Below are 25,191 nucleotides of genomic sequence, written 5' to 3' on the forward strand. Positions count from 1 at the left end.
ATAGATCATCCTCCATACAAATATATATATATATATATATATTATATATATATATATATATATACAGGACATTACTGGAATACTTTGGTACGGATCATCATCCATATATATATATATATGCAGGACAGACTTAAAGAGTAGTTATTTAAAAACAACTGCTGCTACCCGAGAATTTATGTGGGTAGCATTTCAGTTGAAAATGGAGTAGACGAAAGCAAGAAAAGAATGATCCAAAGATTTGTGCTCTTTGAATTTTTAAGCGAATAATCTCATTGGTTCAGTATTTTTTCTTTTTGTTCATTGGTTGTTTAAATTAGCATTTTCAGTACTGGCTGATATTTTGTTTCTTCTTTTCTTCTTGTTATATAACAACCTCATCCATTATCACTTTAGAGGCAAATGCTACAGAAAAGGCAAGAAGGATTCCCACAATGGCATTATATGTCAAGGCAAAGTTAAAAACCTGCAATGAGAGGAAAAAATAGCAAATATATAAATGAGTGACATTAGGACATACAAATGTCGTCACACATTTTTATGCATATGCTAGATAAAGAGATAATCAAATGCATGATAAAATATACAAATGACAAGCATCAAGCAAATGAACATCTACTTGTATACCAGTGACCAGCTAACAACAAATTAGTGAACAACTACCAGCATGCGAGCGATTAGATATGATGCTTATGAACAGCTAACAATATCATCAATTAACATCTTTTTTCCATGCTGGCATGAATGACAGTTTGACAGGAGCTAGTCAAGTCAGAGAGCTGCACCAAGTTCCATATCTGTTTCAGCATGGTTTCTACAGCTGGATGCCCTTCCCAACACCAGTCACTTTACAGAGTGTACGGGGTGCTTTTTATGTGGCACAGTCATCAGCAGGGTCTCCAAGTAACTTGTGGGATGAAGACCTCTCAGCTGGGAGAGGGACTGGAACTAAGGGATGTGGCTTTGATCCAGGTGAAAGGTTAAAGTATAATAGAGGGATAGAAATAGGTATCTTGCTATAGAGGAGAAACTTGGCTATCCCTGTAGGGAGAGAAAGGAGAGATAGAGTTAAAGAGAAATTGATTGTGGAACAGTGAGTGTGTGTGTGTGTTTGTATGAGGGAAGTATGGAACTTCTACCAACACTTTTTCTATATATCAAGCAGGGTCATCTCCCTGAAAGGATTGATGCTGTGTCTGCTTTCTTACTTACTAGGATTTTGGTCTTTGCTAAATTAACTCTAAGGTCCTTTGATTCCAAACCATCCTGTCCTTGTTTTCTCCAGAGATATTAAGAACTACATTATCCAATGTATAATGTATCATTCATCTCTTAAAACAGATATGAGAGTACAGTTCGAAGGATATTTTGGCTGTTAGTTCTAGCAAGTGATTACATGAAGGCTCTTGCTGGCTTGTAAGGTATCCGCTGGAGGTTCATCTGTTAAGGCACTGACAATCAATATACTCATTAAATCAACCACTCAGACATTAACTCTGCATGTCTCAGCCTACATAACTGAAAAGTATCACTCCGGTATCTGTTGCTGAATGGTTAGTTATAGCAAAATCAGACATAAACTGAGCTGTTTGTGCAAACCTACTAATTTATATCAACATTTGAAGATTAGAAGACACTTTCCTTCAGAAGGGAGGCAAATGGAAAATAGGAAGGAATGCAAGTAATGCTGAGATACTAATTAGGTAATATGTATATATACACACAGACATGCAGGAAATAAATAGACACCTTTACTTTCCAAAATCTTTCATTTAATATGCAAAGTGAATGACTGAAATGTAATCAATAGGTAGGACTATATACTTTAGTATTTAGTAGACATTCCCTTTGCAGTTTTTAATTCAGAAACTCTTTTTGGCAATGAACTGATGAGCTTTGTGATTGTCTCTTGTGGAATTTCTGCTCAGTTTTCACGCAACAATCAAAACAATTCATCTTTAGATTTAGGTTTCTGTCGAGTTTTCGTATAGCTTTATCTAGTATGCTCCAAAGATTTTCAATTAGGTTCATGTCAGGAGATAGGCTCGGCTAAGGAAGTTTTTTGATCCCATTTTCAGTCAACCATTGTTGATTCCTTTTTGCTGTGTGGCATGGAGCCCTATCTTCCATGAATAAAACTCATTTTTCATTATGTTATTGTGTGAATACATCAGAAGTAATCCTTGCTTAAGTATTTCAATGTATTTTTCAGAGTTTATGGTTCCAACAAATTTGATCAGCTCAGAACAACCATTGCTGATGACAGCTACTCATACCATTACAGAGATACTGCCACATTTCACAGTTGGTTGGAGTCGTTTCAAATCAAATTCTTGATTGGGAAGCCTCCAGGCCCAAACACGTCCACTGTCTGAAAATAATGCAAATCTGGATTCATCTGAGAAAATCACTCTATTTAATTTGCTTTGCAGGAAGGACTGTTTTAATGAAGTCACATAATGTCCCTACCTTCGAAACACAGAGTAGATAAAACAGGGGACAACTGATGAAGGGAATGTTCTTTATGTTGTCTGTCTTGTTTCTCTATTTGTTTCTTTTGATGTTGGAAAAAAAGTTCGTTTTCTATGCTTTTGTTTTTTATGTTCTCGTTTTTCCTTTTGTTCATGATTTTTTGATGTCCTGTACCCATATATGTATGTATATATACATATATATGTAGGTATGTACATATATGTATATATGCATATATTTATATATTATGTATATATATGTATATATGTATATATTTATATATTATGTATATATATATATATATATATATATGTATATATTTATATATTATGTATATATATATCAAATCTTCGAGCTGTGCGGATAATATCAGACAGACTTAGTGCTTCAACTTAAGTACCTAATTCAACTGAATCTCAATTATTTCATATATATATATATATATATATATATATATATACAGAGTATAGTAGTGCCAGTTGGGCACCATCTGTGAGAAAAACAACACTGCCAGAAATTTGGAAACATGCTGTACTGCTTGGCATTCATGCTAGAAACTCTAATATGAACAGATGGTGAATAACTGTTGACTTGCCATGTCCCCAAAACATGTACCGAGAGTCATAAAAATCAAACACCCATTCAACATCATGGTGTTTGGAGTGATCGCTAGTGATGGCAAAATTATGCCTCCATTCATCTTCCTACATGGCCCCAGACACAACATGGAGGCCTACATCAAGTGCCTGGAAGAGGTACTGCTGCCCTGGGTCAAGGGAGTGGCTGCTGGAAGACTTTATGTCTGGCAACAGGACTCTGCATCATGCCACACTAGCAGGAGAACCCAGTCATGGTTGTCAGACAAGTTCTGCAACTACATCACCCCTAACATTCGGCCACCTAATTCCCCATACTGCAACCCCCTTGATTATTATGTGTGGGGCACAGTTGAGCGAGAGACCAACAAAAATGGTTGAAGCCAATGGCAATTTTATTGAATAAATTTACTCTTTAGTATTTCAAGATATTTTTATGTAATTTTGGTAAATATATCTGTTAAAATGAGATGTCAGTGTTATTTTCATTTTCGCTCCCTGTATATATATATATATATATATATATATATATATATATTATATATATATATATATGTAGAGCGAGAGAGAGAGTAAATTAGTGTCTGCATGGAAAATAATAATGAAGTTAATGTCAACATATTTAATAAAATGAGCATTGTAAGGATAATTAGAAAGAAATTATGTGGTGAGGAAAAGACAATATTTATCAATGATTAACATTCTGGACTGGGTTACATTTAGGTACTTAGAAACTAAGTTAGGGTAATGTAATGTCTTCTGTAATGCACACACATGTGAATACAAACATACACAGGTATGTATGGACATGCATATTTACTTAGTTATAAACATGCAGACATACATGCACTGCACACAAACCTGCATCAGCATACATGTACATTGACAAAAACATATATATTTGAAAGATGTTGAAAAATGGTGTGTGTGTGTGTGTGTTTGTGAATGAGTTTGATTATAATCTCCAAAGGATCTGTCTCCATCAATACAGATAGAAAGAGTAATCCAAGCAAGACAGTGTGCACGTGCACACACACACACTCACAAACACTGGATTAATGTCTAGTAATACACACCGTCATCTGTAGAGGTTGCTGGTTGAGAAACAAGAGGAGAAAGAGGCGATCTTCAGTTGGACACATACACTGAAACAGATAGTTGTGTATATAGTTAGGTATTGGTTAAGGTGAGTCATATAACAGCATTTCAAATTAAAGATATCTATTTTGGCAGTATTAATATAACATATTACAAATAAGTTTTAAATAAAGAAGAAAGTAATCAATACTCATAAAACGATTACACACACACACATATAATTATTTGGTATTGCTGACCAAAACATTTATTGATGGTGGGACTATACGTTTAGTGGAGTAAAATTAAGTACCACTCACATGGATGATATTTTCAACCAAGACATTACAACTGTATCTGATTGTTCAAGTGCTTCAATTCTATGTATGTACATATATTTACATAACTGGTTTCTCTTATTGTTTTGATACACTGTTTTCTATTACTAATAAAAGTGTTGGCATCTTTGATGACATGGGTATGCTAGTGTATTATATGTAGGAAATAATTAGTTACACATTTCCCTCAGAACATTAATGACCAATTTTTTCATATTGGTACAAGTCTAGGGAATTTTAGGTTGTGCATACTGTGTGTGATTATAGTACATATCAAATCAACCTCATTACAGTGATCTGATCAGTACTCCCAGTGAATCAAAGGAGAAAAATTCTGACAGAATTTAAACATAAGGAAGATAAAACAAAATATAGTAAAGTAATCTAGTTTGATACTCTATTTATTTCAGTTATTTTATGACTAATGATAAAATTAAAGGTGAGAGGGGTCAATGGAAGAAAACTAACTTAAGCAGAAGATATTTTTGTTTTTCTAAAACTATTTTTGAAAGACTTTCTCTAATAGGCACAGAAACATTCTTGGAGAAATGTTGAATTTCCTCCATTAACTTTTCCTTTCAAATGAAAATCTTAAGTTTTATCAATTTTTGTTGTTTTATTCTTATGTTTTTTTTTTGTTTTTTGTTTTCATTTAATTGATAAAAGCAAGTTACTTTCCCTAGCTTTCAAGACATGTTAATCAAACCAAAAGGGCTTCTATTACTCGAACTGCTGGAAATCATGCCCAAATATTTCTCAATCACACGCTACCATCTTTATAAAAGAGGCAGATTTGATAATGTTTTCCTAGATACATTGCATCTGAGTAAAAGATGGAAAGGGCACCAATAAAATGCTTTTGATTTAAGATCTGTTCAATCAGAGCTGACCTTAATATAAACAATATCAAATTGAACGAGTTACTGATGAACCCTCTTATGATCGAGTGACTTGCCAGAAATAGCAGTCTAATAACATATTAAAACCCTTTCGCTAGGAAAATATATAAGGAAGGGTACATTAACAATAATGAATCAACTGAAACAGCTCAACAAATAAATGAAAATAAATTTGACACTTACTCTGATCATACGCTGGCCTTCAGCATTTGCTTCAGCAAATGCAGAAGATACGAGTAACAGAAGCAAAAGCGGCAAGATGAATTCTACAATACCCAGAAGAGTGGCTTTATGAGACATCCAAAATATAATATAATTAGCACACCATAGTACAATCAGGACAATCCAGCTGGCCAGCCAGCGTTGCAGATAGGCTGATGTTGTACGCATACGGAACTGTAATGCAGAAAAAAAAAAAAAATATATATATACACATATAAATATATCACTTTGAGAGCTTTGGGAGAGGGCTCCAACACCGATGTCATCTACCTTGATTTCAGTAAGGCCTTCGACAGGGTCGATCACAAGATCCTATTGAAAAAACTATCCAACATTGGTGTCTCTGGAAAGTTACTGAAATGGATTAAGTGTTTCCTGACAGACAGATCTCAACATGTTGTAGTTGAAGGGGTAAAATCAAGCCCAGCCAAAGTCAGTAGTGGCGTTCCGCAAGGCACTGTGCTGGGCCCACTTCTTTTCATCATTTACATTAATGACATTAATGACATCATCAAGCACAGCAACATAAAAATCTTTGCTGATGACTCCAAGCTACAGAAGGTCATAAATGAGGCGAGTGACCGGACATACCTTCAGTCAGATCTACTGGCTGTTATCCAATGGGCAGAAAAAAACAATATGCTGCTGAACGAGGATAAATTTGAGCTAATCCACTTTGGAAAAGAGGATGCCCTGAAACTCCCATACTCCCTTCCTTCAGGTGAAACTCTTGCGGCGTCCAACAACATCAGAGACTTGGGAGTAATTGTGGACAACAACGTAAGCTGGGCCACTCATATAAACACCAAAGTTGACATGGCCCGCAGAATGTGTTCCTGGATTCTCAGAACTTTCCAGTCGAGAGATATCCACACCATTATCCTTCTCTTCTCCACTTTTGCCCGACCCCACCTTGAATACTGTTGTCCACTGTGGTCTCCCCACACAATACAAGGTATCATAAAAGTTGAAGCACCTCAAAGGGCAATCACAAAAAAGATAGATGGCATGACAGGCCTCGACTATTGGGGTCGACTAGAAAAGCTAAAACTCTATTCTCTCCAACGTCGTCGTGAGCGCTACATCATCTGCATGATGTGGAAAATATTCCATCAGCATTGCCCAAATGATGTTGGCATCACCTTTAAGGTACATCCAAGGCTTGGGCCCCGTGCCATCCGCCCAAAACAAAAATCGCACTCTCATCTCATAACAACAATACGGCACAATTATTTCACCTCAATTGGCCCCGCTCTCTTTAACATTACACCAAAACACATTAAAACAGAAACTGACCCTATAGGGTTCAAGAAGTCTTTGGACAGATTCCTTCAAGAAATCCCGGATAAACCCCCTACACCCGGATATGTCTCTGTAAACAATAACTCTCTACTTGAGTGGGCCATAGTGCCCAAATTCTGACTTGAAAGACTTCACCAGGTGGTGCTATTAAGTTAGACATGGCCTGGGCCAATAATGGCCGAAACCTATCAAAGTATCAAAGTATATATATATACACACACATATATATATATATATATACATATATATATATACACACACATATATATATATATATATACATATATATATCTACATATATATGTGTGTGTGTATATATATATATATATGTAGATATATATGTGTGTGTATATATATATATATCTACATATATATATATATATACACACATATATATCTACATATATATATATACACACACACATATATATCTACATATATATATATATACACACACACACACATATATATATATATATACATATACACGTATATATATAATTTTGAACCCAGGTTCAAAATTTCCCCAAGACACCTGCTGAAAGCTGGAGGGTGTATCAGCTTAAACGTTGTGTTAACAACAAAACAAGATGAGGACAAATATCCGTCAATTGTAAATGATGTAAATAATATAAAATAAATTGTCTAGAAATCTACCAACAGCTTCTGGTTTATTATGGTGATTAAGGCAAAGTCTTTGGAAAAGGAAAATATGTTTCTCTCAGCAATTTGCTAAGTGCATTGCTTCTGATCGATGACTCATCAGAGTGAGTGAGTGAGTGAGGAGTGAGTGTGTGAGGAAGGAGTGAGTGAGTGAGGAGTGAGTGAGTGAGGAAGGAGTGAGTGAGTGAGGAAGGAGTGAGTGAGGAAGGAGTGAGTGAGTGAGGAAGGAGTGAGTGAGTGAGGAAGGAGTGAGTGAGTGAGGAAGGAGTGAGTGAGTGAGGAAGGAGTGAGTGAGTGAGGAAGGAGTGAGTGAGGAAGGAGTGAGTGAGGAAGGAGTGAGTGAGGAAGGAGTGAGGAAGGAGTGAGTGAGTGAGTGAGTGAGTGAGGAGTGAGTGAGGAGTGAGGAGTGAGTGAGTGAGTGAGTGAGTGAGTGAGTGAGTGAGTGAGTGAGTGAGTGAGGAGTGAGTGAGGAGTGAGTGAGGAGTGAGTGAGGAGTGAGTGAGGAGTGAGTGAGGAGTGAGGAGTGAGTGAGGAGTGAGTGAGGAGTGAGTGAGTGAGTGAGTGAGTGAGTGAGTGAGTGAGTGAGTGAGTGAGTGAGTAGTGAGTGAGGAGTGAGTGAGGAGTGAGTGAGGAGTGAGTGAGTGAGGAGTGAGTGAGTGAGTGAGTGAGTGAGTGAGGGAGGGAGGGAGGGAGGGAGGGAGGGAGAGAGAGAGAGAGAGAGAGAGAGAGATACAGTGAAAACTTGTGTATATATGAATGAGGTACAATGGGAATCTGGATATCTACATGCAAGGAATGTTGTGTCTGATGAGATGCAGTAAGACAGTGAGGGTGTTTATAAAGGAAGGGCACTGAAACATTTAGAATATATTATGAGAAAGAGAACAGAAGTTGAAAAACTGAGAAAGAACTAATTACAAACAATGCAAACTGTACTCACAGATATTTTCCAGTAGGACATCAATATATCATCATTTGTCATCAGTTCTGATACCATGTCATGTGAATGAGTATTTTCAGGTGGCTGAAGAAATAAAAATGATAATTAACTCTAACAATAACAACAATAATAGTAACAATAATGACTTATCAAATTGGAACAAGGCCACAGATTCAAAGAGGAAGTGTATAGTTAATTGGATTGATGCCAGAATATGTCTGGTATTATTAGCGTGATGAAAGGTAAGTTTATACAATAGATGTCTTTCATCAAACTTCTTGTTTTTCATCCTTGTTTCCAGCTTCCCTCCTAATATTAGAAAGAGCAATGCCAGCCAACAAGTAAAGGTTATTAATGTTAGAGGGCATGATATATATTGTTTAGTACTGTGTCCCTGTGATATTTAGCAAGAGGTGCTGATCACAAAACTTATAAAACAGTCTACTTCAGGAGTGTGTAGTAACTCCATTATTGCCTGATGTTCACACAAAGGATGAATCAAAAGATAACAATACCAAATGTTTTGTCTCTGATTGTTACTTTAAAGCAATCTAAAGTCTTACTATAAAGAAAATAATACAATTGCTAATCTTGTGAAATCACAAGTTTCTGCATTTCATCAAAGATTAAAAAACAAAGAAACAAAATGAAATAAAAAAACAATGGTATAGAACAAAAGCGGAGCACTGCTAGAATTCCAGATATCTTGGGATGTCTGAGATTCTGCCAGTGTTCATCCTTAATATTAAATGATGAGGTGGGAGATGATAGGCAGTGAGGTGGAGAATGATGTGTAGTGAAGTGAGGTGGAGGATGATGTGCAGTGACATTAATTATAATGATGATAGAAAAAATTTTAGGAAACGAACTGTTTCCATGTCTACAGCTTGATCTGATATTGCTTCAGGCAAACGACCTTCATTCTTTTTGTCATCATCTTGATTTGAAGGGGTGACAATTTGGGAAGGGCTCTCTTCAGTTGGTAGTCTTGGTCTTGAAACTGGCCTGGGCATTTGGCTATTGTTGTCACAATTATGTTCATTCCTGTCATAGCCATCATTCCATGCACATTCATCACAGAAATCTAGAACAGGGAAGAGTGAAAGGCAAAAATAAAATCACAATCTTAGATTATTGTAGTTACTAGAGAGATGAAATGGCTGATGGGAAACAGAAATCTCTTTGTGTCTCTGAGCAGAACATTCTTCAGTTAACCTAGCTACCAAGAGAAAAGGATATAACATATATTAGGAATATCAACTGAGATAGATACCTATCATCATCTCTGGGAAGTAGGGGATATGTTATCTATTTAATCACAATAGAAACTAGAATTAATGAGCCACTGTGTTTTGAAAATATTAATACGTCACAATAATTAATTCTTGTATTGGCACGAAGTTACAAATTTCTATAGTGGGTGAGTAGTAAATTGAATTTATGTCAGTACATTACTACTACTTATTTCAGAAACTCTTGCAAAGGGTTTCTGAAATGGAAAAAATTAAACTTCATGAAATATTTTGTCCATTTCAACCATTCCATTGTCTTTATAATAACTTGTGCTAAAGGTACAAGACCATAAATTTTACAGGTGGTTGTAGTTGAATATATACCACTGTATTCAACCACAGTAATTGCTCCGAAAGCTAAAATTCTCAAAGTATTCCATGTATATATTGGTTATTATTGGTGATAATAGCGAACCCATAGCTAAACCCTCATCCTGTCGATATATCACAGTATCTACTCTGAAGTAGGTAGTTTCTACACAGAAGTTCAACATTTCCATCAAGTTTCCTATTGGTATACTAGTGCAATTTTTTAGGTGGATGTCCATCACTAGTTTTTCTTGAAACACTGATAGTGCTTCACCAGTTGGGACTTTGGTGAACAGACTTATCACATCTAGACTTACCATTGGGTTGGATCCAGTGGGGAGATCCTTGATCAATTCTGTGAAGTGGGTGGAATTGTTCACATATGATGTTGATTTACCTGCTAGTGGACTGATTATATCCACAAGGATGAGATGCCAAACCTCCACTACTCACTATGGGTCTTAATGGAATACCATCCTTGTAAATCTTAAGCAAATAGTACATGTGTGGTAGCTTACTGTAGTGTTGGGTCAGTTGTCTGTACTTCATCAGTGTAAAGTGATCCTTGTTCTTGATCAAGATCTGTGACAACTTCCTCTCTGTTTTCAGAGACTTTCTTTACTTTGCTGTAGCTACCATCACTTATGAGACTTGCCAATTTTTCTCAAAAATATAGAACACCAATATATATATTGTAATGTAATAGTATAATTTCTTAATATAGGCATAAATCCACAAACTCAATTAGCCAATGCAATATGGATGTTGGGACTTTTTAAAGAGAGCTATATAGTTAATCCTACTCTTTGCTTTTACATTCAGAGCTCTGAGCAGAAATTATTTGGTGTCTATGCAGCTTTGTTGGTTGCTGTGTGAGGGAACAAACAATCAAATTGACCCTAATAGTTAACTGGTACTTTATTGTTTATTGACTTCAGAATATATGGAGTGGCAATGTCATGTCTGGCAGGATTTGTACTCAGACCACAAAAGTATGAGCTAAATATTGCAAGGCATTTTGTCAGGCATTTTTATAATTTTGCTATCCATTACCATTCATTCAAAGTGGTAAGAAGAAATGTATATAATTTGTAAGCTAGATTTTTGTATAAAAGTAAATTCAAGAAACTAAAGATATAACTGAAGCAGTAACTGTGTTTACTCTGAGAAAGTTTCGAGTGAGATTGTTATAGCAAATAGTCTCACAAATCTATATTTGCAAGCCAGCTTTTCCCCAGTCCTAATTCACAACCAAATTACAGCATACTTTTGATGGGGTTGGCCAAGTATATTATCAATAGAATGAACATGCAGAGAAATAGCACCTGTGACAATGGTCATGACAGCAGCAATAACAGAAGGGAGGAGCTTCTGTGTTTGTAACCCTTGCAATAAATATATACAGCCAAATATATCTTGATTCACAGCCTACCATCATAAAAAAGAACATAGTATTGTAGTTGCAGATAACACTAAAAAATTAAGATTGTCATGGTTATAATGCCCTTGGTCAGAAGTCCATGAGTTGACCTGAGGCTAAACAACAGCTATACCACATGTCTTTTGTAGGTGAAGTGTGGCTAAACAAAAGCAACAATAACATCAACAATAGCAAATGAAGCACTAACCTGCTCCTAAACCTGAAGAGAGACTATCGATGTCAACATGGCGTACTCCAGTTCGAGAGTTCTGATATTTCCAGTAAGCATCATAACTTTGACCATCAACTTCTAACTCTCGAATAAACCGACGGATTCCTGAAAGAGGAAGGAAAAAACAAATTGAACAAGTGAAGAAAGTGTCTATCTGGGATCTACATCCAGAACATAAAACACACATCTCTCAAATACAAAAAGAGAAAGATTGTAAATTACTAAACAGAAACTGCTAGAAATTTAGGTTATTATCTGGAATTACCAATCTGTGAACTTAATACCAATATTGCATCATCAGTGCTTTCAAATGCCTGTGAACCACAACCCACCCCTATTTGAGATACAGTATTATTACATTCCACTCAGAATCTTTAACTGCCTTCAAGTCATCTTCTAGATATATTTGATTGAAATCCAGTTGATTGAATTTACATTGAATCTTCTAAAATTTGTAGTACCTCATCATTTGCAGTGAGTTTCATACTTGGAACCCCCACCCACATCCCCACAAAAAAAAACAAACAAACCCAAAAGAACTCTCAAATATCTGCGACCAGACATTGTTAGCAGCATAATTCTGCACTATCTTTATTCTGATTGACTGATCTATTGTTAGATTGACTGGATTTTCACATGGAGTTCGAAAATTCCTACTATTATCTGAAATTTGGTTCAGTATATGTGAAATTCAAAATAAACTGAGAATATGTCCCAAGTGGGTTGATATTCATACTTCCTAATATATTTTGTATGTATTCTACATTACATTATTTCTATATTAGGTTATTGAGGACTCTGTGGCAATAATAAAACTATATCAAAAGAAGTTTTGAAAAATATTTACCCATCTATCTATCTGTCTATAAAATAAAGCAAAACTAAATAAGATAATGGATGTATGTTTTAATGGCTACATTGACTGCCATTTTCATCATCATCATAATTTAATGTTCGTTTTCTATGCTAGCATGGGTTGGACGGTTTTGACTGAGGGCTGGCAACCAGATGGCTGCACCAGGCTCCAGTCTTGATCTGGCAGAGTTTCTACAGCTGGATGCCCTTCCTAACACCAACCACTCTGAGAGTGTAGTGGGTGCTTTTTACGTGCCACCTGCACGATTAAATACATTTTGTGGAAAATTTCAAAGAAATATTTTAAAGAATGCATATATGTAATACTTACCAATAGTGTGGGTTCTGCAAACGGAGAGAAGGATGAAGCCCACCATGCAATTCCAGATCAATGCAAAGACACCAAAACTGACTTTACAAGAGAATGCAATCAGGCACAGAGCATTCGTAACCCCAATTTGCTGACAAGATTCAGTTTGGAAATTGATCCAAGAATGGTAAGAATTCACACACATCAACGCCAGACTTATCAAAAACAGCAAACCAGTGGAACTGATTTTAAAGACTGTCCTAGAATGCATGCGAACGCTATCAGCAAAACTTTTATTGCTGATTAGTCGCCCAGCAAGATCATTAGCATAAATTCCTTTGAAATAGAAATAAAATAAAAGAATTATATAAAAATATGGTAATTTGAATGAAATATTCTTAGACAAGTCTAAAAAAAGATTTATTACAAATGGTAGGAAAACCTCTTTTATTCTTTATATCGTCATAACCTGTACACAGTTTAGTATTACTTCTAAAATAATTAGAATTAATTTGATAGTAATGACTATTTGTAAATATAGGTGAAGGTATTGTCACGTGGTTAAGAAGTTTACAATCTGTGGTTCTGAGTTTGATATGATTGTGCAGCCTTTTTGTCTAAAATAGCCTTGGGTCAAGCCAACTGTGTGAGTAAAATTCAGTAAACAGAGTCTGTGTAAAAGCCTATCAAATGGATTGTATCAGTTCTAGGTTAATAGGATACCTTTAGCAGAATACACTCTATAGCACTCATTAAAACCAAATGTTTGTCTGGGGATAACTCCTCCCCACATTGTTTTTGACCAGTCTCAGAGACCCTGTAAAAAGTCACAGGCACTATTCTTCTTCTTCTAAGAGAATAAGAATTAAAGGATAGTATAGAAATAAAAAAACAAAGAATTTAGTGAAATAAAAAGTATAAAAAATTAAGGAAAATTAAAAATGAAGTAGAAAAAGTAAAATAGTAAAGAAAGTCAAAACATACCGATGGCAACCCAAGAAAAACCAATCAGTATAGAAACAGAACCTATAAGCACAGTAGTACGTGTGTAATTGCTGAGGACATCCAACACGATGTACCAGGCTGATGCTACACTGAATGAAAAGGCACATGTTAAGGTAAGCATATGCAATATAGTTCCAACCAGAGGTGTATCATTTGGATGAATTTTCACACCAAGGGAGCGTGAAAACAATTTCCACAACCACTGAGGCCACTTCCTTGACAAATGTACATGTTTCTGACTTCGTGTTAGCGATTTACCAGTGAAATCTTCTGGAGTTCTGTTGTCTGTGAGATTCCGGCCGACAGAAGTATAATACAAGATGGAAGCATTTCGTTTCTTTCTGGAAGAAATGGAAAATTATAAATAAAGTAACAAACTGAAAACAAAATTACAAATAAAATAACACAAAACACCAAAAACTAAAAGATAACGAAAGGTAATGAGACACAGTAAATATTGTAATGTAAATCAATTTTGTCTTTTTCAGTTTATTTCAGTTTTGTTTGTTGTTTTGATATTTAAAATTTTAATGAAACAAATAGTTTCAGAAAGTGAAATCTTTGAGAAAAAAATATAAATAAAAAGTGAAAATGGAGTTTAAAGTTGAAAGTGTTAAAGTTGAAAGAGTTTAAAGTTAAAAGTGTTATCTTAAGGACATTCAAATCAATAAAAGCTTTCATTGCATGTATATTTATATTAGCTTATATGTTTGTGTGTGTTTACACACACACAGATAATTTTCAAGGCAGTTGGTATATCAAGAAAGCTGATTTAAATAATATAATTTCATCTTCATCATTTTACTTTTGACTTTCCATTCTGGCATGGGTTAGGTAGGTTTCCTGAGTCACTGTTTTACATCTGGATATTCTCTCTGTCACTGCTCAGAACACATACAAACACAGTGTACTATTCTAAAACTAGGCTACAGACGGGAAACAATATAAATATTTTGTATTAAAATAAAGACAACATTCAAGGCAACAGTCTAATCAGCAACTAAAATGGTCAAAGGTTTATTACATATAAAACTATCAGAAGTCATAATCTAAATATATTTTAATAGGTGTTGCAAATTCATATCAAATTTCTAATATATATTATTAGTAGCAGCCAATATAGATAACATACATTAGGTCATAAATGCATACAGGAAATGGAGAATAATTAAACCAGTATCAGTACATAATTAGTAGTTATTCTATTAAAACTTGAGGAAATGATGGAGTCTTTACATGGTCAATCAATTTGTGAGGAATAGTGACAAAATCTTCCTCAAATTACACACTGTTATCTTGAAAAAGAAAGAATATATTAGACAATACAGTGTAGGATACACAACACTTGAAAAAAGATGATATGGGCATAAATGGAAGGGTTGCTTCAGCAGTGCTGACTTGGAACAAAATGATGATTCCAAATGCATGAAAGATAAAATCAACTCCAGTAAGATTAGAATGAAACTGAAAGGTATTTAGTCAGCACTGTTCTGTTTCTACCATGATATTATTTTGGCTACTACAAACATAATCATTAGGTCTCAGTAAGCTGATTTAAAGTAAAATACAAGTCAATTACCTGAGTGAATGATGGTTTCCGTAGCACACTAGAGCCAGGACAAAGGCACTGTTGTCTCAATGGCTCAGTCCATTTAGCTGTAGATATGGACATTCCCAAGTCTCAGTCAACTTGGTCTTTGTACAGAGAAGTAAACCTATTGTCTGTATCCTTGACATATTGTAATAACATTTTCAGACTGTCACATCTTTCATGTAGTTGTCTCTTACATTTATATTTAGATCTCCAGTTATCTTCCCTACATTTGCTCATCCCAACAACGCTCGGCAGGAGTAACTCAGACTTTCTCTAGGTGCTTTGAGTAGTAAGTAAGCTCGGAAGCAAGCAATTAACAGTAGTATTGTTCAGAGTGAGCAAAGAGCTGGCTGCGGCGACGGCCGCTGCCGGTGACGCGGTGCGATTGAAAGGCCGTTGTCGTGATATTGACTGTGAGTGTGTGTGTCCGTGTGTTACGCACGCGGCTAAGATGGTGGTCGATGGCTAATAAGGTCGTCAGAGGTATCGAGCATGAGTGTGTGTGCTGGTCAGCACACGAATGTGATGTGATCTCTCCCCAGTGCTCTGTAGTGAAGACATGTTGGACGAAGCGTGGACAAACAGCAGGAGTAACTCGGACAAGTAGTAAGTAAACTTGGAAGCAAGCGATTAGCAGTAGCATTGTTCAGAGCAAGCACAGGTCACTGGTTAAGATATAAAGAGTGTTACAGCTATGTCAGTTCAAACCCAACCAACAAATATATAAATAAATCTAAACTGAAAATGATTGGAGTTCAAACTGATGGAAATGTAGTGTAGCAGAAAAATAGATAAATGACGAGATTGTGATGAGATTTGGAAAATTTTTAGATGAAATAATTTTCAAAATATCTTCCTTACCTCCCCTCGAAACAACTATGGTGCTCTTATTACTAGCTTCAATTCCATCAGAAAATAAATAAGAGATGGTATAATTTGCTGCTGTCAGTATCAGGAGACACTGTTACTAATAGAGGACATAAGGTAAGGGTAAAGACTGCCTTCAGTCAATAATGACCAAGGGATTGTACCTAGAAAGTTCCCCTCCAAGGCACAAGAATCCGGGCAAGGTTGTTTATGGAAGACCAGCAGTCATCCATGCATACCAGCCTTCTCTCTCCATGCCACTGATGTTATCCAAGGGAAAGGCAAAGGCCAATACAGCTTGGTACCAGTGACATTGCAACTCATTTCTATAGCTGAGTGAATTGGAACAATGTGAAATAAAGTATCTTGCTCAAGAACACAACACACAGCCTGGTCTGCAAATTGAACCTCATGATTGTGAGCCCAATGCTCTAACCACTGAGCTATTATATATCTGCCATCTATCCCTAACAGATAGACCTACTAACACTGTAGATATATCTAACAACTGAATGACACTTTCTTTGTGTATCCTATGTACATAGGCAGAAGGAAGGAAAGAAGAAAACATATCACTTATGCTTCTCTGAAGCATTGCTGGGTTACAAATGGAGACGTTATTATCATTTCTCTTGTCAACAAAAATGGTCTACAAGCTAAGTTCCTTTGAAGACCCTTGCTTGAAAAAAACCCCCAAAAAACAACAAAACATGGAAGAGTTAACAACAGGACAAGCATCCAGTTGTAAAATGATGCTTCAATAATATATTCATCTGACCCAAGCTAGCATGGAAAGACAGACATAAAAATGAACAATGTCTTTAAGCTAGGTTTGAATCTTTTGCCTTCAGACTACCCACTGATTCCTTTACACAAGGTAGAGAGACTTTTAACTACTGTTTCATATAAGGGAACAGTTTTAAGAGCATTGCAAGTCCAAGAATTCAGCCAATAAATTATATATATATATATATATATATATATATATATATATATATATAGACACACACATACATATAGGTAAGAAAATAAGTGCAAAACAATGTAGAAAAATAGTACTCGAATACTAAGGGTAGAGTAATATACTTTTTTAGTGAAGCTGCAAAATTATCACAGAATTGTTACTCAGAGTTTCATATACCTGTTGTGATGAAAACTCTTTCTCTCTCTATATATATAAATACACACACACACACAAACATATACATATAGTGTCAGGTCAGTCTAGAATGCTACTGGTAACATGTAACCCAGTACAACCTGTTGCATGGTCGGGTCGGCAGCAATTAAATTGGCTACCCAACTAGGCTTGCTTGGTGAGGAGGGTGTGTTGGATACCCTGCGGGATAAAAAATAAGACCTGTCAAAGGGCGGAGGAACCCCATGAACAGTCGACGGCCATACAACAAAATGTTTGTAAAAAAAATATGACACACACACCTGTGTGTGTGATCTTCATTTGTCAACTACAGGAAAAATGCTGGGAGCAGCAATTACCACTATATATAGCATTTGTCGATCTGACAAAGGCATTTGATACAGTAAGCAGATCAGGACTGTACATGGTGCTTGGAAAATGTGGCCATTCCCCAATACTGCTACAGCTCATTGTTTCATTCCATGATGACATAAAGGCCACCATTCAGTTTGATGGTTTAAGATCAGATAGCTTCAACATCAACAGCGGAGTAAAACAAGATTGTGTCTTAGCACCAATCCTTTTCAGCATTTTCCTTGCTGTATTGCTGCAATATGCATTTCAAGAGTCGCCGGGAGATGTCTACCTTTGTTGGAGAACTGATAGGTCACTCTTTGATCTTTCTAGACTTTGGCCCAAGACCAAGATCAATAGAACAACAATAAGAGACTTTCTCTTCACCAACAATGAGGCACATATTGCTCACAATGAATTAACTCTACAAATAATGATGGACCACATATCATTAGCATGCAAGGCCTTTGGTTTGGTCATCAGTGTAAAGAAGGCAGTCATCTTCACTCACTTCCTAGAAATCTAATGCTCTTAGCTTAGTTTTTCCTTGGGGCTGGCCAGATTGGAGCAATCTTGAGTATAACCAGCCAAAATTGCAAAGATAATCTGGAACTCGACTGAGGAAAGAAATCTTTGAATGACCCGTCCTTGTTTTCTTTGTAGCGTCTATCGATGTTTTGTGTTCTTGTCCCATTTTGTATTTTATATATATATATATTTTAATAAATTTTATTGTATTGTATTCTATATAACTATGAATGTTAATTTGAATCTATAATTATTTTAGTAGTTGATAATTTAGATATGTATATTTAATTATTAGTATATAATTATAACTGTACGTAAATTGTAAGATATTACTTAGTCAATGTGGTATGTAGATCGTAAAATAGTCAAACGGTTCTTTTAAAATAAGTTATACGTTTTTAATTTGATTTCTAATTTTTAATTTGTATTTCATAAATATATTCTATAGATATTTATAATATTTATGTAAGTAATAATGGACTAATTAATTTATTTATTTTTGGTTATATGTCTATATATTTATTGATAGAGAAAATTTTAGATTTTTCATTACTATATTTGTTGATTATAATTTAGATACTTATTTTTATGTATTTATTATTTATAATTATTAGATGTGAACTTAAATCTAAAAATATTAATAGTGATTATTTGTTAAATAATTTGGTAATTAAATATTGGAGTATAACTGAGTTAAAGATATTCGATATGTTTTTTAAAGCCAAATTATATCTTCAAAGATAAATACATATTTCTATCTATTTTTTTACCTTAAAAATTAAATATTTAACATAATAAATGTGTTGTAGGAAATAATCCTAATGTTTTAAGTTTATAATTTAGTTAATGGAGATTTTTTTATAAGAAAAATTATTATTTATTTATTTCTTAAATAAATATTGTTTAACTCTATTTGCTTATTTATTTAACTATTATCATTAATCTGAAGATTGACTATTATTTTAAATCAAATTTATTTCAATTGAATTTAAACTTAATTGTAATTCGAATTTAATTGTAGTGTTTTTACATATTATATTATATTTTTGTCATTCATTTTATACTTTTTGAGATCTAGTTAGAAGTTATAAATTTATAAAAAAAAAAATTAAATATATATATTGGTTATTTCTGTATTGGTTTATGTCTATCACTGTTTGAGTTGCATGATAGTGGTTTTATCTCTAATTTATATTTTATATATATATATATATTGACTACGATTAGTCTTTGTCTCTTCAACTAAGAAGACTATGCATTTATGAGGAGGTCTAATAAGATCGGAACATATCAGTTACTTTCACTGGTTGGCTTTTAAAAATCGAATTTTCAATTCACTCTATGACCTATGTGGGACCCGATCGGCTTTGTAAGAGTTATCTCCCCTACCCATAACGAACCATCACGCTTCAAAATTTAGTGTTTACATTAAAGGCCATGTCAATTTTGATGGTAAAAACGAATCAAAGGGTTCCAGCAGCAATCATGCTGACCATTTTTTTTTATTCAGTCGCAGTATACTTTAAACTATATTAACTAGTGTGTTCTTTCCTTATTTCAGAAAGCTGGGTATGTTTTGAGAGAGATTCATCTATTGATTTGCTAACTTATTTAGCTGGCATACAACTCTTCAATTTGTGCAAAACGATGTTCACGTAAACGGAATGGCGAGAAACTATTACATGAAGCTGACATCAGATAATGGATAATGACTTTTAAAACTTTGTTATTACTATAACTGAAAGATCAAAATGATAAATAGAAGCAAAAGATATATATAATAATAATGATGAAGTATATAGAAAATTGGGGTAAAATGTTTCTTCCTTTTTCATAGGCCTGCAATTGTTACTTTTACTCCTGCAATATAATTGAACGATTGAAGATGAATATCATGAAAATGAGAGAACATTGTTTTTTTTTTGTTTTTTTTTTGTCATTAAGCTATAGGAAGAGTAGCAGTACTTTTGACTTTCAAGGCTTTTGAGACAGTTAGGAAGAAGAAAACAGCTCTGATTACATCGCATTCAACAAATTCATTTATACTAGTTTATCAACAAATGGAGAAATGTTTTAATTCTTAGAACATCAGCTAAGGTTAAAGATTAGGGTCAACAAAATAAAGTGGAATAAATGGCTATGAAAAAGCACTGAAAGGTTTTTGTTCAACCCCAGTTAGGACACCAAAGTCCAAAAAGAAGAGAAGCTCATTCTAGAATAGTGATCAAAAGTTTATCAAAAGTGTAAAGACAAGTAAGGAACAAATATCTTTAATGTATACTCAAAGGTACCTAAATTGGTTAAAATAAGAATCCAGTTTTAAAACTTTGATTGCTGTAGTTCCGAGAAATGTAGATATATTTCTAATAATCCGACATATATACATCTCGATTCACTAGTTTGGTTTGAATTCAGAAAGAATAGTGAATAGGACAATACTTACCGCATCACATTATAAGATTCAAGTGACGGAGAATGTATCCACGATGGTATGGATGACATTAAAGTAATGACCTAAAGTTTCTTTCACCGACAATTGTTATATAACATAACAATATGCAAATACTGAGTGTAATGCACTGTAGTGTTGTATGAAGAATGGTTTAGTATAATGTAACAACATACAATACAGAGTTGGTTGTGTTTACTGAAGAGAAGACAAATGAACACTCAGCATTACTGGTCATGGATTGTTTCACAAAGTTCAATAGATAAGAAAACTGATGTCTTCACAAATGACAACAGTGATTGGATAGTGTGTTTAGTTCAGCGTAACTGTAATGTGTTTGTTGTAGATGCTTAGTAATATTGCTTGTTGTTTAGTGTATACAGGTCATTCAGGGTTTAGAAAGTACTGTATTATACAGAATAATTAAGTGTGTGTGTGTGTGTATAAACCTTCCTAACATTGTTAACTAGAAAGCATAGCATGCCAAGTGGGTAGAACACAACTTTTCAGTCAACTGAAAACTTATAAAAAAAACATTAATTTAAATATGAGGAGTGGTAATGGAAGTGGGTGATTGCTATGTATGTGTGTCACCATGAGGAATGTTAGGGAATCCTAGCCTCTTGAGATAGTCACCAGATACGAGTGAATGAGAGAGAGAGAATGCTCAGAGATAGTGTTTATCAAGATTAGGACAACCTTGTCCAAAGTACAAACACAACAGTACAATTCTAGTTTTAGTATAGCATTTTAAGGGCCACTGACCAGATCTGTGGATGGTGCAAAGTTCTCTCTCGACCCAAAATAACGTGGTGGTGGAACAATGTTATTGACAGGGCTATTACAGAAAAGAACCAGGCTTGGAAGGACTGGAAGAACGGTGGTAGCAGGGAATTGTATCTGACTGCCAGAAGGGAAGCTAGGAGGCAGGTTTATTTAGCCAGAGGGGAAGCAGATAAGAAAAAAATTGCCAATGTTCTGTGCCGTGAGGACCAAAGACTTGAGGCATTTCGTGTTGCAAGACAGTGTGTGAGAGAGAATCATGGTGTTGTAGGAGAGAAATGTATTCGCATGGATGATGGTTCACTTGTGCTAAATGAGGCTGCAAAGAGAGAGGTTTGGAGATGCCACTATGAAAGGTTGCTGAATAAAGAAAATGAATGGGAAAATGAATGGGAAAAAGAGAGTCTGCTGAATGTTGACCCAACAGAGAGACCAGCAATCTGAGTTGACAGTACCTTGGTAGATAAACCAATTAAAAGTATGAAGACAAGGAAAGCCCACGGCCTACCCACCAGGAATTACTGCAGAGATGCTCAAAATATCTGGCAGTGTCGGCATTAGCCTGGTCACCAGTATAGTTAACCAGGTGATACACGAAGGAGTCATACCCAATGACTGGTGTAGCAGCATAATAGTCAACTGCTACAAAAGTAAAGGTGACGCTTTAGATACAAATAATTACAGAGGTATCAAGTTGTTGGATCAGGTAATGAAGGTCACAGAGAGGGTCATAGCCCAACTAATTAGGGAGAGAGTCAGTTTGGATGAGATGTAGTTTGGTTTTGTGCCAGGGAAAAGCACCACTGATGCTATATTTCTGGTAAGACAGCTGCAGGAGAAATACTTGGCCAAAGATAAGCCCCTGTACCTGCCTTTTGTTGACATGGAGAAAGCTTTTGACAGGGTCCCCCGATCCCTTATCTGGTGGTCAATGAGGAAACTAGGGATAAATGAATGGTTAGTGAGAGCTGTGCAAGCCATGTACAGGGACGCTGTCAGTAAGGTGAGGGTTGGCAACGAGTACACTGAAAAATTCAGGGTAGAGGTAGGGGTCCACCAAGGTTCAGGCCTCAGCCCCCTCCTATTTATCATAGTCCTCCAGGCAATAACGGAGGAATTCAAGACAGGATGCCCCTGGGAGCTCCTCTAGGCTGATGACCTTGCTCTAATTGCTGAGTCACCATCAAAACTAGAGGGGAAGTGTGGAAGCAAGGATCAGAATCAAAGGGCCTTAGAGTCAACCTAGATAAAACCAAAGTCCTAATAAGTAGGAAGGCAGGCAAACCACAAACGCCTTCAGGTAGATGGCCTGCTCAATCTGTAGTAGAGGCGTAGGTAGAAACTCTATAAGATGTACCCAGTGTAAGCTATGGATACATAGCTTTCAAAAGAAGGCTAACTGGGAAGATAGTTTTTGTATGTGGCAGATGCTCGGGAGCAATAAACACTGAAAATGCACAGAGAACAACTTCCGCCACAGGGAGCAATAAACACTGAAAATGCACAGAGAACAACTTCCGCCACAGGGAGAAAAACTAGAAGTAGTTGATAGCTTCTGTTACCTAGGTGACCAAGTCAGTAGCGGGGGAGAGTGCACTGAAAGTGTAGCTGCTAGAATAAGAAGAGCCTGGGCAAAGTTCAGAGAGCTCTTACCTCTGCTGGTGACAAAGGGCCACTCACTCAGAGTAAAAGGTAGACTGTATGACGCATGTATACTTACAGCCATGCTACATGGAAGTGAAACATGGGGTGTGACTGCTGAGGACATGTGTAAGCTCACAAGGAATGAAGCCAGTATGACCTGATGGATGTGTAATGTCAGTGTGCATACTCGACAGAGTGTAAGTACCTTGAGAGAAAAGTTGGGCCTAAGAAGCATCAGATGTGGTGTGCAAGAGAAATGACTGCACTGGTATGGTCATGTGGTGAGAATGGATGAGGATAGCTGTGTGAAAAATTGCCACACCCTAGCGGTTGTGGGAACCTGTGGAAGAGGTAGATCCAGGAAGACCTGGGATGAAGTGGTGAAGCACGACCTTCGAACTTTAGGCCTCACCAAGGAAATGACTAGTGACCGAGACTTTTGGAAATATGCTGTGCATGAGAAGACCCAGCAAGCCAAATGAGACCATAACCTCATGGCCTATGCCAGGGATGTAACCAGCCCACTTATGCGTACCTTTTCCTTCTTTGGACACTAAAATCTGCTTGCGAAAACCTGTTGAGGCAAGTGAAATCGAAATCAAACTCGATGACTAGCATTCGTGCTAGCGGGGTGCAAAGAGCACCATACGAGTGTGATCGTTGACAGAGAGGCTAACCGGCTTCCATGCCAGTGGCACATAAAAGGCACCATTTGAGTGTGATCGTTACCAGCATCGCCTTACTGGCACTTGTACCCCGTGCAAGTAGGGTGCTAAGAGCACCATCCGAGCATGATCGTTGCCTGAGCGGCTAAATGGCTTCCGTGCCGGTGGCACGTAAAAGGCACCATTTGAGTGTGATCGTTACCAGCGTCACTTTACTGGCTCCAGCGCCGGTGGCATGTGCAAAATGATTCGAGCAAGGTCGTTGACAGTACCGCCTGACTGTCCCCTCTGCTGGTGGCATATAAAAGTACCCACTACACTCTAGGAGTGGTTGGCGTTAGGAAGGGCATCCAGCTGTAGAAACTCTGCCAGATCAAGATTGGAGACTGGTGCAGCCATCTGGTTTGCCAGCCCTCAGTCAAATCGTCCAACCCATGCTAACATGGAAAGCGGATGTTAAACGATGATGATGATGATGTTGCTGTTATGTGTGATACAAAGACATATTGTATATAATCCATAAAATGCAACCACTTTGTGATCCTTCATATACATAGATTATCAGAGAGTAACTACTGGAATATCATGAAAAGGAGAGGCTTTTATTTTGTTTTTGTCACTGAGCTAGAGAAAGAGGAGCAACATCTTTGATTTTTAAGGGCTTAAAGACTACTAGGAAGAAGTTATCCCTAAATGAAAGGCCAGTCTTAAAAAGCTTGCAAGAGAACAGACTCTGCCAAGGGAAAACAAGGGCCAAGTAATGGGATTGTGGATAGAGTCTATCACCTGGAGGAAAGTTTCATTGGGAAGGAACGAGGGCTTGTGTAATCAACAATGTGGATGGAGTGGGTGTTCAATAGCTGTAGGAATTGTCTGAGCTAAAGAGCAGGGTATTCAGTTGGGGAGCAGAGTAATCTATGAAAAAGGGAACAAGATAATTTATATTTAAGACAGTGACAAATGGAATAGTTAGAGAAATAGAAAAGAATCAGTAAGGTGTGGGGTATGAGAAGATTTGGAGGTGGTGATGGGAATTAGTATTAAAATTAAATGTGGGAGAAAAGAAGCTGGCAGATATGTTAGACTTAAATACAGAGAGCCATTTAAATTATTTTAATTAATTATGAGATAAGAAGGAATATTGACAGAAGTTACCAGAACATACTGTAGCACTAAACGTTTAATCACTACAGCAAGTTACAACTCAGGACATGTTTCGGATCTGTTTAACGAATTCACA

At 36.1% G+C, this 25,191-nt stretch overlaps 1 protein-coding gene across 3 annotated transcripts in view; it reads right to left on the reverse strand.

The window, feature by feature from the left end:
* Positions 1-296: 296 nt before the first annotated feature.
* LOC115210894 overlaps positions 297-25,191 on the reverse strand; it is a 44,989-nt gene continuing 20,094 nt past the window's right edge. The window contains exons 1-9 of one of the 3 annotated variants that reach the window (XM_029779666.2): positions 20,854-21,379; positions 13,909-14,270; positions 12,946-13,260; positions 11,736-11,864; positions 9,376-9,590; positions 8,507-8,590; positions 5,563-5,775; positions 4,142-4,210; positions 297-463 (exon numbers count right to left, since the gene is read on the reverse strand). In XM_029779666.2, coding sequence (XP_029635526.1) covers positions 362-463; positions 4,142-4,210; positions 5,563-5,775; positions 8,507-8,590; positions 9,376-9,590; positions 11,736-11,864; positions 12,946-13,260; positions 13,909-14,270; positions 20,854-20,912 — 1,548 coding nt within the window. In that variant the 5' untranslated portion in view covers positions 20,913-21,379 and the 3' untranslated portion in view covers positions 297-361. Of the gene's footprint in view, positions 464-4,141; positions 4,211-5,562; positions 5,776-8,506; positions 8,591-9,375; positions 9,591-11,735; positions 11,865-12,945; positions 13,261-13,908; positions 14,271-14,734; positions 14,845-20,853; positions 21,380-25,191 lie in introns of those variants that run through there. The other 2 variants (XM_029779668.2, XM_029779665.2) reach the window with 2 other exon arrangements.

The sequence above is a fragment of the Octopus sinensis genome, linkage group LG4 (assembly GCF_006345805.1).
Source record: "Octopus sinensis linkage group LG4, ASM634580v1, whole genome shotgun sequence".
NCBI lineage: Eukaryota > Metazoa > Mollusca > Cephalopoda > Octopoda > Octopodidae > Octopus > Octopus sinensis.